The sequence below is a fragment of the Chelmon rostratus genome, chromosome 3, assembly GCF_017976325.1.
Source record: "Chelmon rostratus isolate fCheRos1 chromosome 3, fCheRos1.pri, whole genome shotgun sequence".
NCBI classification, from domain to species: domain Eukaryota; kingdom Metazoa; phylum Chordata; class Actinopteri; order Chaetodontiformes; family Chaetodontidae; genus Chelmon; species Chelmon rostratus.
Window position 1 is genome coordinate 12,061,072 of NC_055660.1, and position 13,604 is coordinate 12,074,675.

Sequence of the window (13,604 nt, forward strand, 5' to 3'; positions counted from 1 at the left end):
CCTGTCTTAATATTTAGCGAGTGAATAGAGAAGCAGATGCAGGATGTGTTACTGAGTTTCACAACAACATAACAGTGATGTGTTGAAATGTGTGTTAGTGTGTTGGTTGCTAATTCTTTGAAGTTGTCACCATGAAAAAAATGTGTCTTTCACACTGGTCCTCTAAGTGAAACAGGAGCATGTGTTTGACTTTGCTCTGCTTTTGCAGATATACTGCAGCATGAAAGTGTGCATTGCAGTGTACACAGCCAAGAATGTTTAAACAGACCCTGTGGAGTTTTCCTGGAAACAAAGAAAAGTTACATTCAGTTTATCACCAGGAGACATCGTGTGCATCCTTAACGTTGAAACGTGTTGAATCATTTTCTTCTTCATAAAACATTTACAGTTTTTGGAATATTTTAAAATGTTTATGTCCTTGTTTGCTACTTTGCTGTCTTCCTCCGCCATCCCGTTATTGGCACATTGCTGCGTTTCTTTGCGCACCACCAACTGTTGATCAGTGGAAACAAGTGAAACCAGACGCAGGATGCAGATTTAGTTTAATTGATCATAAACTCTATCTCATGATGAGATACAATACTTAACAAATTCCCATCATCCTCAGCTGTACTTTGTGTTTACTGCTGCTAACACTAGCATGCTAACCTTTTTATCTCATTATCTTCTCAATAGTTTTATCTCGGTGTCTAAACATTGATTTTACCGACTTCGTGTTCTCATGGACCACGTCTGTTTTGTTTCTTCACCAACTGTCTGCAGAAATGATGGAAGCAGGTTTGTAATCAGTATCATCAAGTGCACCTCCTACCCACAACTCCTCCAGAAGGTCAACAGGAAGCTGTGATGTGCTAGAAGCCAACCACACCTTTACATCTGCTCTCAGCACCAATCTAAACTTTTCCTCTGCACTTATTGCGAGGATTACTCTGCGTCCTCCGTTCAAAATGTTAAACCCAGTCAGTCCTAGCCGACAGAGGTAATGTTCACACAGTCCTCAGCTGTCAGCCAACAGTAGCTGTGAGTAATGCACAACTGTGCTCTCTCAGCAAGGGTTAGATATATTAAAACAACTCTGTCCACAATATGCTTTATGTACACTTTATCTTTATTTACGGCCAAGTTATCATCTCAAGAAAAGTGTTAGACTTACGACAGATGTGATGACTCTGGCTCTGTAATCTCCAGTAACTATGTTTTAAGAAGTTCATTCCTCATTTGCACCAAGGATCATTTCTTCATTTTCAACCTCGGGGACTTGCATGCATTTGTCTGTTCATGCATATTAATAATGTACAGAGGAAGGAAGCCAAGCTGTTTTTTAACACTTGGATGCCTGTTAACACAACCCACAAAGAGACAAACCAGATGTAGAAATGTTCACAGTGATTAACTGACATACACTGTTTCTCATGTATGTGATCGACCTGCTGATCAAACAGAGACGAGAGGAGAAGCTATGAGTTCAACAGCAGCAGCGAGTGGATTTGTTGTCCTCCTTCTCTCTGTACACGGTACTGTACATCTCTATTTATGTTCAATTTAGTGCACACATTTCAGGCAGTTTTTTTAGTAAATACAGTGATTTGATGTGTGATGTTATACAATCCCTGCAGCACCAGACCCTCCTTAAATTGAAGTTTTTACAGGACAACACAGAGATGTGTGTGTGTTTAACACCAGCAGCATCGCCATACACTTACCTTAACATTATAAACTTTAAAAACTGGGGTATTGTTCACCCTTAAAGATAGTAAAGGTGTATATAATTATAATCAATGCACAAACAAAGAAAAAAAATCCATCACTCTGTGGAACTTTTTGCATCATGCTGCAGTCATCCGAACTCACCTTTAGCCTGCGTTTGTTAGCATAAATGTAGAGATTAGCTAGCTCTGTGATAAAATACAGGAAGTACAAAGTACAAAACATGAGTCAGTATCATGTCTTTTATGTCACAAGAAATGACTTGCTTTGGGACACTACCTGTCCAGCAGCAAACAACAGACAGAAAAAGTTAGCAACTAGCTGCTAAACACCCAAATATTTCCCCCAGTAGTTGTGACTCTTTCTCTCTTTAGAATAATTCTCTATATATCACAAGACTTGCCCACGTCTCAGTGCTCTGCATTTCTCTACAGTTTCCGTTCTCACTGTGCAGCAGCCTGACCGCAGGAAGTTAAGGAGAAGTTAAAGTTTTTCTCACCCTTTGAATATTTAATTTTCATCCTTATTTTTATCCTGTTCAGTAAACACTGTGTTAAAGTACACAGTTTGATACATTGCTGTTCCTTCACTGCAGCCTCTGTATGATGTCCTGCCTCCTGCTCCCCTTCCCAAAAACAACTTCGTAATATAAGATTGTCTTTGCGTCACACTGACTTGAAGTGGGATGGCACGACAGCCAAAGTAGTTTCTGGAAATGTAGCTTCACACACTGAAGCACCTCCACTGCAAATGACAGTCTGTCTGCTGATGTTGTTATGAGTGTGACTGTGGTGTCTGATGTGCTCTGTGTTGCAGTGGTACAGGGTGCGAATGACTGGGGAGTGACTTACACCTCTACTGAGATCTGTGCCTCAAAAGGATCAACAGTGGAAATACCCTGCACATACAAATACCCATCCAAACAAAAAACACTATATACCACAGTTACAAATCAATTCTGGTTTACTAAATTTAATGGATATGTACATGTGGATCTGAGAACAGACCCACAGTATTTAGGTCGTGTGGAGTACAGTGATGATAAGAAGGACTGCACTCTGACAATCACAGACGTGAGAGAGAGCGACTCAGCTGAGTACAAGTTCAGGTTCATCACAAACCTCGACGATGGAAGATATACTGGTTCACCTGGAGTCACTTTGTGGGTCACAGGTAAGATCTTCATTTGTATGTTAATTAATTCCAAATGTTTAACATCTAGAAAACAATCATGTAAATGTGTCTGAATTTGCATGTGTGCATGTTGACAGTTTTGTCTAAAATAACGTTCTTGTGTCTTCTTCACAGATCCAGGTCTCCAGGTGAAGGTGAGAGAATCTCCAAATCGTGGCTGGATTGAGTGTCACATTATTTGTCATCGACCTGATCATCCTTCCTACATCTGGTACAAAAATGGACAGAAAATTCCAGCAGCAACATCTTCTTATTATTATTATCCAGACTACTTTAATGATGCAGACAGTTACTCCTGTGCTGTCGCAGGACATGAGGATTCCCCCTCTCCTTCAGTGTGTGAGTTCACTCCACAGTCTTCCACTAACATGACACCATGTGGTGGAGCCGCATCACTACGTGTACGAGCTTTTGACCAAGTCTGGTTTAAAAAGGGTCAAAAATTGTTTTATCTTTCAGGTGTCGTTGGTCAATCCTGCAACAGAGTGACGTACACTCACAGAAGCATCTGTGCCTTCAAAGGCTCATCAGTGGACATTTCCTGCACGTACAGCAGTTATGGATACTATGTCGATTCAAAGTTCTGGTTCAGTCCTGAACGTAGCCGTCAGTGGCTGAATCCATCACAGCCTAAGGACCTCACAGGAGACTCCCAGTATGAAGGTCGTGTTCAGGTGATCACAGAGAGTGGACGCTCCACTCTGAGAATCACTGACCTGACAGAGAGTGATTCAGCTCAGTATCGCTTCAAATTCAGAACAGGAAGCTTTGAATGGACGAGTAGTTTACCTGGAACAACTCTGATTGTCACAGGTACTGATCTACACAAACCGAGGTTATACACACCAACACAGTATATTGAACACACTGAGCCTGTTGACAACAATCAATCATCATGAGGTCACTGTTGTCTAGTTACTTCTGCTCTCTACTACTTCAAGAAATTGTTGTTGTAGACGTGTGTGTACATCTATCATGGATTTCTGTTCAAACCAGTGATGATAATATTGTTTCTTGTTCTCACGTCCAGCTCTGAAGGTGCAGGTGACCAGAATAAAAGTCCACCAGTCTTACACCGAGGCAGAGCTGAAGTGTCACAGCAGCTGCGGTCCAGCTGGTCGTTCTTCCTGGTTCAAGAATGGAGAGGAAATCACAGGGGTGCAGATGTCCTCTTATAAAGGCTTCTTTTATCCTGGAGACATCATCTTTTGTGCTTTGAAAGGACAAACTTACGTCTCTCCCTCAGTGTGTGAGTTTACTCCACTATGTCAGGACAAAGAACACACATAAATCCTGACATTACACCACAAATACAGTTTCAGACGTAAGCTCACTGCAGTCTTCTAATCTGAACATAGACGCAGCAGAATTATTTATAAAAACAATACAAAAAACTACTAAACTAGAACTGTAAGAAAAGCAATTTTCAGACACATGTTGCGATACAAATTTCTGAAATTCTTTCCAGTTAGATGAAATTTTTGTGATTCAGGAGTATTAGAAGTATAAAATATGTTGTTGCTGCATTTAATGTTTTGGTGGTTGCAATGTTTCTGTTGTCGAGATGCTTCATTACTTCATTTCTCCATTATTGATGATGTCATGGCCAATAGCTCTCAGGTGGAGTTCACTGATAAGTTTTTAACTGAGACAGACTGGATATTGTTTGTCTGTAACTTTTCATGTTTCATTGTAACACTTTAAAATAGAGTCACCAGTTTCACGATTCATTCATGACAGAGTCGACAGACGGACGGGCTTTGACTTAATGAATCCAAAAAACAGAAGTTCTGCTACAACCACACACACTGCATAAAAAACCATGAAACTGCTCAATAACAGCTGCAAGTATTCTAACAAAACTTAGGATCTAAACACGAACAAGGCTGAAGGTTTCTGTTAGAAATGATGAGCGCTTGTTATTGGCTGTTGCTTTTCAGCAGCAGGAGTCTAACCAGGCACAGCTCCAGCAACAAGAAAAAAAATGCATTAAAATAGCCACTTGTCTGTAATAACATATTGTAATCTTGAAGTATGCATGTTCATATCTTCTCCAGATGCTCCGAAGCCTCCCTCTGTGTCAGTGAGTCACGCTGGTAAAATCATGGAGGGCAGTTCAGTGACTCTGACCTGCAGCAGTGATGCTAACCCAGCAGCTAGTTACACCTGGTACAAGGAGAATGTGAACCTCAAAGCCGTCAGAGAAGAAGCACAGCTTGTCTTCAGGTCCATCCAGTCCTCTGACTCTGGAGAGTATTCCTGTGCAGCTGAGAACGAGCTGGGGAGGAGAACATCTAAAAACATCTTTATTAAAGTGACGTGTGAGTCAAACAGCTTATTGAAAAATAACAAATCTGTGCAGTCTTTGCAGGAGAGGATTTTACTGATCATGTCTAATTTCTTCAGCTCTTCTTGCTTCACATTCAGTCTGCTGTGATTCACTAAGCAGCTCCAGGAGAATCGACCAGTTTTATGTAGAATGGGACACACATTCAAACTGTCACATGTCCATTTGTCAGACCACCTTCACAGTCTAAAATGCTGGTACACACAGCTGTAATTTAAATACCATGTGTGCTACTGTAGTACACACATACTTTAACGAAAATAATCTCTGTTAACGCATCTCCTTCAGATGCTCAAAACCTCCTCTGTGTCAGTGACTCCTTCAATCATGGAGGGCAGTTCAGTGACTCTGACCTGCAGCAGTGATGCTAACCCAGCAGCTAAAAATACAAGTTGGTCCAAGAAGAATAAAAAGAACTTGAGGGGCCAACAGACATCTATTGTTTCAGCTGCATCAGCTCTGACAGAGTGAACTACTACTGCAAATCTGAGAATAAATATGTATTGAGTCTTCATCTCTGTTTGTGGATGTCAGGTGGAACCACAAAACATTTGAATATTAATTCCTCCTCCTTATTATTTTTACTACCAGTCAGACCAAATGTCTTTAGGTCCTTTTTTCTGAGCACAAGCTGAAACTCAAGCTTGCCAGGACACTGGCAATGGCTTGAAATATGTGTGTTTAGCATCTTGCCTCTTGTGTGAGGTGAAAACCACAGGACACCAATCAGCTGTAAGAACCTTCTTGGCCAAGCTTGACGGCGTGCTCAAGGATTTAATGTCACTGCTACTGTACCGGCATGAACTTCAATGCAGTGCCTCTCTGAGCAAGGCCATGAAAGTTGCAGTGCCCTTGCAATTGCCAAAATTTGAGGTCCAAGCATCACAAAGCTTAATAAACTGTGAAATAATGTTTTTGTCCAACAAGTGATAAGATTTTGATCACTTTAAATTTTTTGTACTGCATGTGGGAGGTCACAAAGTGTATTAACCTATAAAACAATACAAAAAACTACTAAACTAGAACTGTAAGAAAAGGAATTTTCAGATATATGTTGTAAACAAATTTCTGAAATTCTTTCCAGTTAGATGAAATTTTTGTGATTCAGGAGTAGAAGTATAAAATATGTTGTTGCTGCATTTAATGTTTTGGTGGTTGCAATGTTTCTGTTGTCGAGATGCTTCATTACTTCATTTCTCCATTATTGATGATGTCATGGCCAATAGCTCTCAGGTGGAGTTCACCGATAAGTTTTTAACTGAGACAGACTGGATATTGTTAGTCTGTAACTTTTCATGTTTCATTGTAACACTTTAAAATAGAGTCACCAGTTTCACGATTCATTCATGACAGAGTCGACAGACGGACGGGCTTTGACTTAGTGAATCCAGAAAACAGAAGTTCTACTACAACCACACATGCTGCATAAAAAAACCATGAAACTGCTCAATAACAGCTGCAAGTATTTTAACAAAACTTAGGATCTAAACACAAACAAGGCTGGAGGTTTCAGTTGACATATTTCAAGCTTTACAATGAAATCAGTGTACAGGACTGCACGGCGGTCAGTGTCAGGATGAATCCTAAGTCAAAGCAGTCAGGGGAAATCAAATAGACAGATGGATCAAACGAGAGATAGTTTATGCTTATGCAGTTTCAGGGGGTCACGGTATTTATACCATATTTACACACTATTTTAATATCAGTTTGATTTTGAGTCACTTTAAATTTTTTGCATGTGGGAGGTCACAAAGTGTATTAACAGAAAAGGCCCATGAAGAGGACATCTGTGGCCATGTTTCATGCACAGGTCTGTTAGTTGTTACTATAACAATGGCCTGTGTCATGAAGCAGGATTTCTCAAACAGGTGGATACCATAGTAACCACTTGTTCATCAGAATAATTTATCTAAATAATTGCATTGCTCCTCCTAGCCTGAGGCTTTCCATGCCTAAAAAGATAAACAAAGATTTAATTTGTCTCTCTTTGGTCCAACAGATGCTCCAAAGCTTCCCTCTGTGTCTGTGAGTCCCTCTGGTGAGATAGAGGAGGGCAGTTCAGTGACTCTGAGCTGCAGCAGTGATGCTAACCCAGCAGCTAAATACACCTGGTACAAGATGAACCAAACACTGACTCCTGGAGACACGTATCATTTCATCTCTATCACCTTGGAGGACAGCGGGATCTACCACTGCAAGTCTGAGAATGAGCATGGCCAGATCACCTCCAACCCTGTACACATAGATGTCCAGTGTAAGTACACAATGTCAGCAAATGACTTCAGCACTCAGTACAAACAGCGGATGTAAACAGCTGTTGAGAAACAATGTGAAGTTCTAATGTAGCATCACAGGTAGTTTAAAGGATAGTTTCAGTCTATCTTACTACTATAATCACATGCCATTTGACCATTAAAATGTTTTTTGTAATCATTCCTCCTGTCCATGCCGGCTGTGAAGTGATTCCTTCAGTGACTCCACAGTAAGAAATGGATGTCAAATTCCAGTGTCCAGTTCCAAAGTTCAGCTGACGCTAATGTGAGGCTTCAGCAGTCTGAGTCACACAAATAAGCTATAACTTCTAAAGTTACAGTCATTTTAGTGCCAAATTCCCTTTCTGGGATTTTCCACACAGTGTTTCCTTGCTGAGTGGCAGTGAAAGGATTAGCCTCATTGGTGATCTCATCACTCCGTATGTTACTCTGTCACTGGGTCACGTAGTATTCTGTAGACAAACCTCTGGTTTAAAATCAGAAGAATATTTTTATTTGTGAAAACACTGTATTTAAAATTTTGTGTTGCTCATTCCAAGTAGTCACTCATCTGTAATATCATATTATAATCTTTCAGTAATGCATGTCCATATCTTCTCCAGATGCTCCGAAGCTTCCCTCTGTGTCAGTGAGTCCCTCTGGTGAAATCATGGAGGGCAGTTCAGTGAATCTGACCTGCAGCAGTGATGCTAACCCAGCAGCTAATTATACCTGGTACAAGGAGAATGAAGACTCACCAAAAGCATCAGGAGAGATCTTCACCATCACTGACTTCAGAGCTGAACACAGCGGGAATTATATCTGTGAAGCCCAAAACGGAAGGGGGCGTCGCAACTCCATCTTACATCTGACTGTTTCAGCGGGTAAGTCATGCTCATTAACCCAGAAACATAAACATTCACATCAACATCATCTTAACTATCCAGTTAAACAAGCCAGAAGAAGTACAAGCCTACAATAATGTTAATTTCAATGACAATAAAACAGTGGTACGACAATGAAAAGTGTGTTTGAGTGGTTGGCCTGGCTTTCCTCTGTCATTGTTGCTGAAGTCTGCAGTGTTGGCTGCAGTGGTCTGTGTGACTGTGGCGTAAACAGGGTCTGTTCATTCGCCTGTATTACTTGCTAATTATAACCTAATTAACAAAGGTTTTAAGTTTGAGCACACACACATTCTCTTGTTTAAAATGGGAAGCGCTTCCCCTCTCTGCAAGCCCAGAGGCACTGACCCCAACCTCCACGCGACGCAGTGGCATGTCAACCAACGCAGCCCAACAATATTTAGTGTACCGTCGTCTTACTCTTTGCTGCTGTGGAACTTTTAGACCACCTCAGTGACCTCTGCAAGAGTCATGGGCAAGGATTTCCACAAGTCTGCTTTCTCTGCAGCGTTTTCCATCTCCTGCCCAACTGATTCCCCAGTCCAAGGTCAGCACTTTTTTTTTTTCGCTTCTGACAGCAGCCTGGGAAAAGGCCTGCCTCCCTTTCCTAACTTGCCTTGTCCCGCTGGTCCCCTGGTACCTGTCTGCAGATTCGGTCCCCTGAGCTAACCAAACCTAAAAAGACAACTGATTTTCTGCTCACTGGCCTCCTTCACTGCAGGTGTCTACCATCAGGACCTTAAGTTGCTTCAGCAGATAAAGTGACCTTCTCACCACAGCTCCTGTCAGCCACCTCCCCAACGGCGGCTTGAACATGGCCCATTCAGATTCTGTTTGTCCGGCCTCTCCCTGGATGGAGGAAAGATTTTTTCTGGAAATGGGAGTTGAAACCTTCACCAGGGTGCACCCAGAAACCCTCACTGCACATTTGGTTTTCCAAAGGTCTGGTGATCTACCTCACCAGTAGGTTGGGATCACTTGACAGCTCAAATGGCCAAAGATTTGATAGCTCGACTCAACAGTCAATCAGAAATGTTGAGCCTGGTATGCAAATTTGCACACAATCACACACACACACACACAAGGTCAGCTGCTGTCCAAACATGTTGGTCACCAATACACTGACACAGGGGGTGTTAACACTTAAACACCTTATTTTTGTGCTGCCGGTAAGATCATTTTCACTTTATTGGACTGTTGGCAAAAAAACATAAGAAAAACTGCAGTTCACACGAGTCTTTGTCTAGTTAGCTTCTGTCTGAAGATCTGTGGTTTTGTTTTGTGATATTTATGTTCATCAGTTGCTAATGGACCCAAACAACCTGTGATTCAATAGTTAATAATCACTGTTTCCATTTAATCACGGTTTCCCAGGTTTAGTGAAATCTGCAGCTGCTGGAACAATCACTGCTGTTTTTCTTGCCATCATGTTCCTCTCTGCCCTCTTATTTATTAGGTGAGATGTTCATCTTACTCTGTTTGTATTTAGTGATGAATCTTCAAAACAGTCAGTTGTTTAGTCACCTCATTTGATGATTCATTTGTTTGTTCGTTCGTTCCCGATCCAGAAGAAAGACGGCTTCGAAACAAAGTACAGAACGACCAGACAACACGGCACAGGTGAGGAAGAAGAGTTCAGGTAGTTCGGCTCTCACATTGTTTCCAGTCCCTCTTTGGAGACTTTCTTCACACAAGCCAAACCTTCTGTTCCAGTGGCGTGCACAGGGGGGCCAGTTTTTTTGAAAAACGCATGCTAGAGTGCCCTCTTGGGAGCCAAAACGTGTGCTAAAGTGCCCCCTGGGAGCCAAAACGTGCACTAAAGTGCCCTCTTGGGAGCCAAAACGTGCGCTAAAGTGCCCTCTTGGACGCCAAAACACGTGCTAAAGTGCCCTCTTGGACGCCAAAACACGTGCTAAAGTGCCCTCTTGGGAGCCAAAACGCATGCTAAAGTGCCCTCTTGGACGCCAAAAAGTGCCCTCTTGGGAGCCAAAACGCGTGCTAAAGTGCCCCCTGGGACGCCAAAAAGTGCCCTCTTGGGAGCCAAAACGCGTGCTAAAGTGCCCTCTTGGGAGCCAAAACGCATGCTCAAGTGCCCCCTGGGAGCCAAAACGCGCACTAAAGTGCCCTCTTGGATACCAAAACGCGCGTGCCCTCTTCAGTGGCGAGGACACGCTATATGTGCCCTTTTTTTCCTTTTTGCCCCTGACTTTCAAAAAGTCTGTGCATGCCACTGTTCTGTTCTAATCACCCTCTTGTTTTGTTATCCATTTGATAAATGTATAACAACCCTCTCACCCTTCATTCTGTGGTACAGGCCAAACAAAAAGTAATGAAGTGTTCTTGTCTATGCAATGTTTACCCTTCAGCTCAACGGCCCTTCAGCTCCAGCCCCAGACGAACTTTACTATGCTAGCATAAGGTTCTCTAAAAACCAAGAAGATCCTCTCTACTCCAACATCGGGGAAGCTCAGCCAAACAGACACAAGAATGAAGAGGAGGAGGAGGAGGAGCAGGAGGGCGCTGTGGAGTACACGCTTGTCAACTTTAAGCGTGCTTCCCCAGGGTGAGTCCTTGAGGATTTCTCTTTGCTCCACAAAGATTCAAACAGTCAACGCTTTTACTCCCACAGTTTTATATTTAATATCATGAGTTTTTTTCTTTAAAGGACATTATGGTACGTTTTTTCCTTCACAGATTAAGACTTCAGGATGCTGCGGAGGATTCAGCTGCGCTGTACAGCACAGTCACCAAGAAACCAAGAATATGAAGACAAGCTGAATCTGTGGTCTACTACTGTACAGGGTTTAAGCAGCTGTCCCCAGTGGCTTTGAAATATACCTATCAGGACTGACCTGATGAGTAATGCAACACAGAGACACCTGTAAAAATCAAACACATAAGCAGCAAACCTAGCTTCTCTCAGCTATTCAGTAAACAAGTCCAACAGTTTCAGATGTTTGTCTGGTCAACAGTGTAGCCGTGTGTGCAAGATACAGTTTGTTGAACCGCTGGTAATTTTACTTTGACTTGGCGCTTATCTCTTGCTCTCACTAAAAAATAATTCTGAATATTAGGTCAGAGTCAATATATTGTATTGTATCTCTAGAGTACTAGTATGAGTTAACTAACAGGTGTAAAATGTGTCTTTCATAAATCCCAATAGAGAATTTGGATACAAATATTACTAAGGAGTGATATTTCACTGCTTGGGCCAGCAAACCATTTCCAGCATCTTGTTAAGTATACAGCAATAACTTTAACATAACTTTCTTTCACAATTATCTGTTTTTATTGTCAAATGTTGTTTTTTTTCTAATTAGTAAGCAAGTCTTTTATTCAAGTACTCATCTCATAACTTAATAAGATTTTTTTTATTTACTGTGTTTTTTTAAAAGTCTGTGACTCAGTCTGTATTCTGCACTGATTTATGTGGTTTCCGTAACTGAATATTTTATTAAATAAAGATATTCAGCTAAACATTCTTTCCCCAGGCTATTCCAGCTGTCAGCAGATTCATGCAAGGTGTTCACCGCTGAATTGTGGGTGAACCAGGGGGGGCATAGCCACCCTGAAAGAGACCTAAGCTCCCCTAAAAAAAACAAAGGTTTGAATGATGTGGTGTCAAAAAATGAATAAATTATCAACCATTTTATGAACGTGATTATGTAAAATGATAGCAAAGATATTATCAGAGAAGGACACACAGCTCCTGCTGTACTGCAATATGATTGGTCCCTGCCTCATCTGCTGATACAAGGGTTTAGTGGACGAGTTACTGCTCTGTGCCCCTTGAGCACCTTGTGCCTCTTAGGATTTGTTCCTGGATCAACATCCCACATTCCTGGACCGACATTGGGTTATAATTGACCTTTGTTCACTTTAGATTTGCACTTTTTCACTGAACTCACGATATTTACTGGATGTTCTCATTTAATCAACAATGTCACAGTTTAGTTTGATAAGTAGGCCTCTCTAATCTGTCATGTTAGGTGTGTTGCAATAGATACACGCCTCAATGACAACATTCACTTATCTTTTATATCACTTTTCAGTAAATTCACATGAACAGTGGCCGACCTGTTCATGTCAGAGATAACAGTCCCCGCCCAAGAAGATAACTGTGAACCACACCCGGAAATCGGTGCTCCTTCTGACAGAGATCAACAGAGCGCTGTCACTCTGAGCCCAGCGCTGCCTTACTTTACCCGTGACCTAAATAAATTCTACATCTGTGAACTGAAGATGTCTTCGGCTTGTTCGTGGGCTTTCAACTAAAGAATCGGGTTAACAATTGCAATCAACCAATCACAGCCGTCTGACATCATCAGTGTGCTGCTACTGTGCGTCTTTCAATTCCACTGCACTTTCAACTAAATTTTTAAACTGACACTTTGGAACAGTTTAGTTTGTCTGGTGCTTGCAGCAGCACAGCTTAACAAATCCTCCTTCTGGATGAGGTTTCAGCTTCTTAGCTATTCACTTGACAGGAAAAATGACTCCTCGCCCCTGCTCAAGAGTTTGCAGGAGGGAGACCTTTCCCCTTTTACAAAGCAAAAAGCTTTGTCAACTGTAGTATCCGGATCATTTACTCTCGAGTTGTATGTATAGGTGCAGCGTATGTTCACTGTTGATCCTGTAAGGCACAGATGTCAGTAGGGGTGTAAGTCACTCGCCAGTGACCCTGTACCACTGTAACACAGAGCACATCAGAAACCACAATCAGACTTAAACACAGTGCTAATCTGCTCTAATGTGAGCTGCAAATATTAGCATGCCTGGCTAAATAGCGTGCTACTTCAGTAGTAACAAACATAAAAGTAGCAATACTACACCTATTAGCTTGCAATATTGCTTTTTTCCACTCTCATTGAGTACTCTACATATCAGTACATAATAGTATTCTACTGTGACATATACATATTTATTTCTGTGCAATATCATTAATGCTGCATTCACTTTATCCACCTTGTGCAATTTGTGTAGTTCTTTGCAGCAATCTATATTTTATATATACATATTTTTTTAGCAGATTTTTTCTCTTATATAGTCCTTTGTATAAAATGTACATATTTATGGTCATCTTTTATTCGCATTTTGTATTTCTCTTGCTATTTTTTTTCCAACTGCTATTACCTGCTGCTTGTAATACCCAAATTTCCCTGGCTGGGGAGTAATAAAGTCTCATCTTATCTTATCTTACAG

General features: G+C 41.4%; 1 protein-coding gene across 3 annotated transcripts; it reads left to right on the plus strand.

The window, feature by feature from the left end:
• The first annotated feature begins 1,349 nt into the window (after positions 1–1,349).
• Positions 1,350–12,577, plus strand: LOC121604266 (B-cell receptor CD22-like). 3 transcript variants are annotated; one of them, XM_041933742.1, is made up of 12 exons: positions 1,350–1,514; positions 2,524–2,880; positions 3,016–3,240; positions 3,361–3,714; positions 3,932–4,150; positions 4,959–5,222; positions 7,248–7,502; positions 8,124–8,384; positions 9,777–9,858; positions 9,971–10,022; positions 10,769–10,965; positions 11,097–12,577. In XM_041933742.1, exons 1-12 carry the CDS (start codon positions 1,460–1,462, stop codon positions 11,167–11,169), a joined length of 2,394 nt encoding a protein of 797 aa, XP_041789676.1. In that variant the 5' UTR covers positions 1,350–1,459; the 3' UTR covers positions 11,170–12,577. The 3 variants fall into 3 exon arrangements, 1 of the variants encoding a protein (XP_041789676.1); XR_006006742.1 differs by lacking the exons at positions 9,971–10,022; positions 10,769–10,965; positions 11,097–12,577 and adding an exon at positions 9,124–9,446 and having other exon boundaries at positions 8,124–8,949; XR_006006741.1 differs by lacking the exons at positions 9,971–10,022; positions 10,769–10,965; positions 11,097–12,577 and having other exon boundaries at positions 8,124–8,949; positions 9,124–9,858.
• The last annotated feature ends 1,027 nt before the right edge of the window (positions 12,578–13,604 follow it).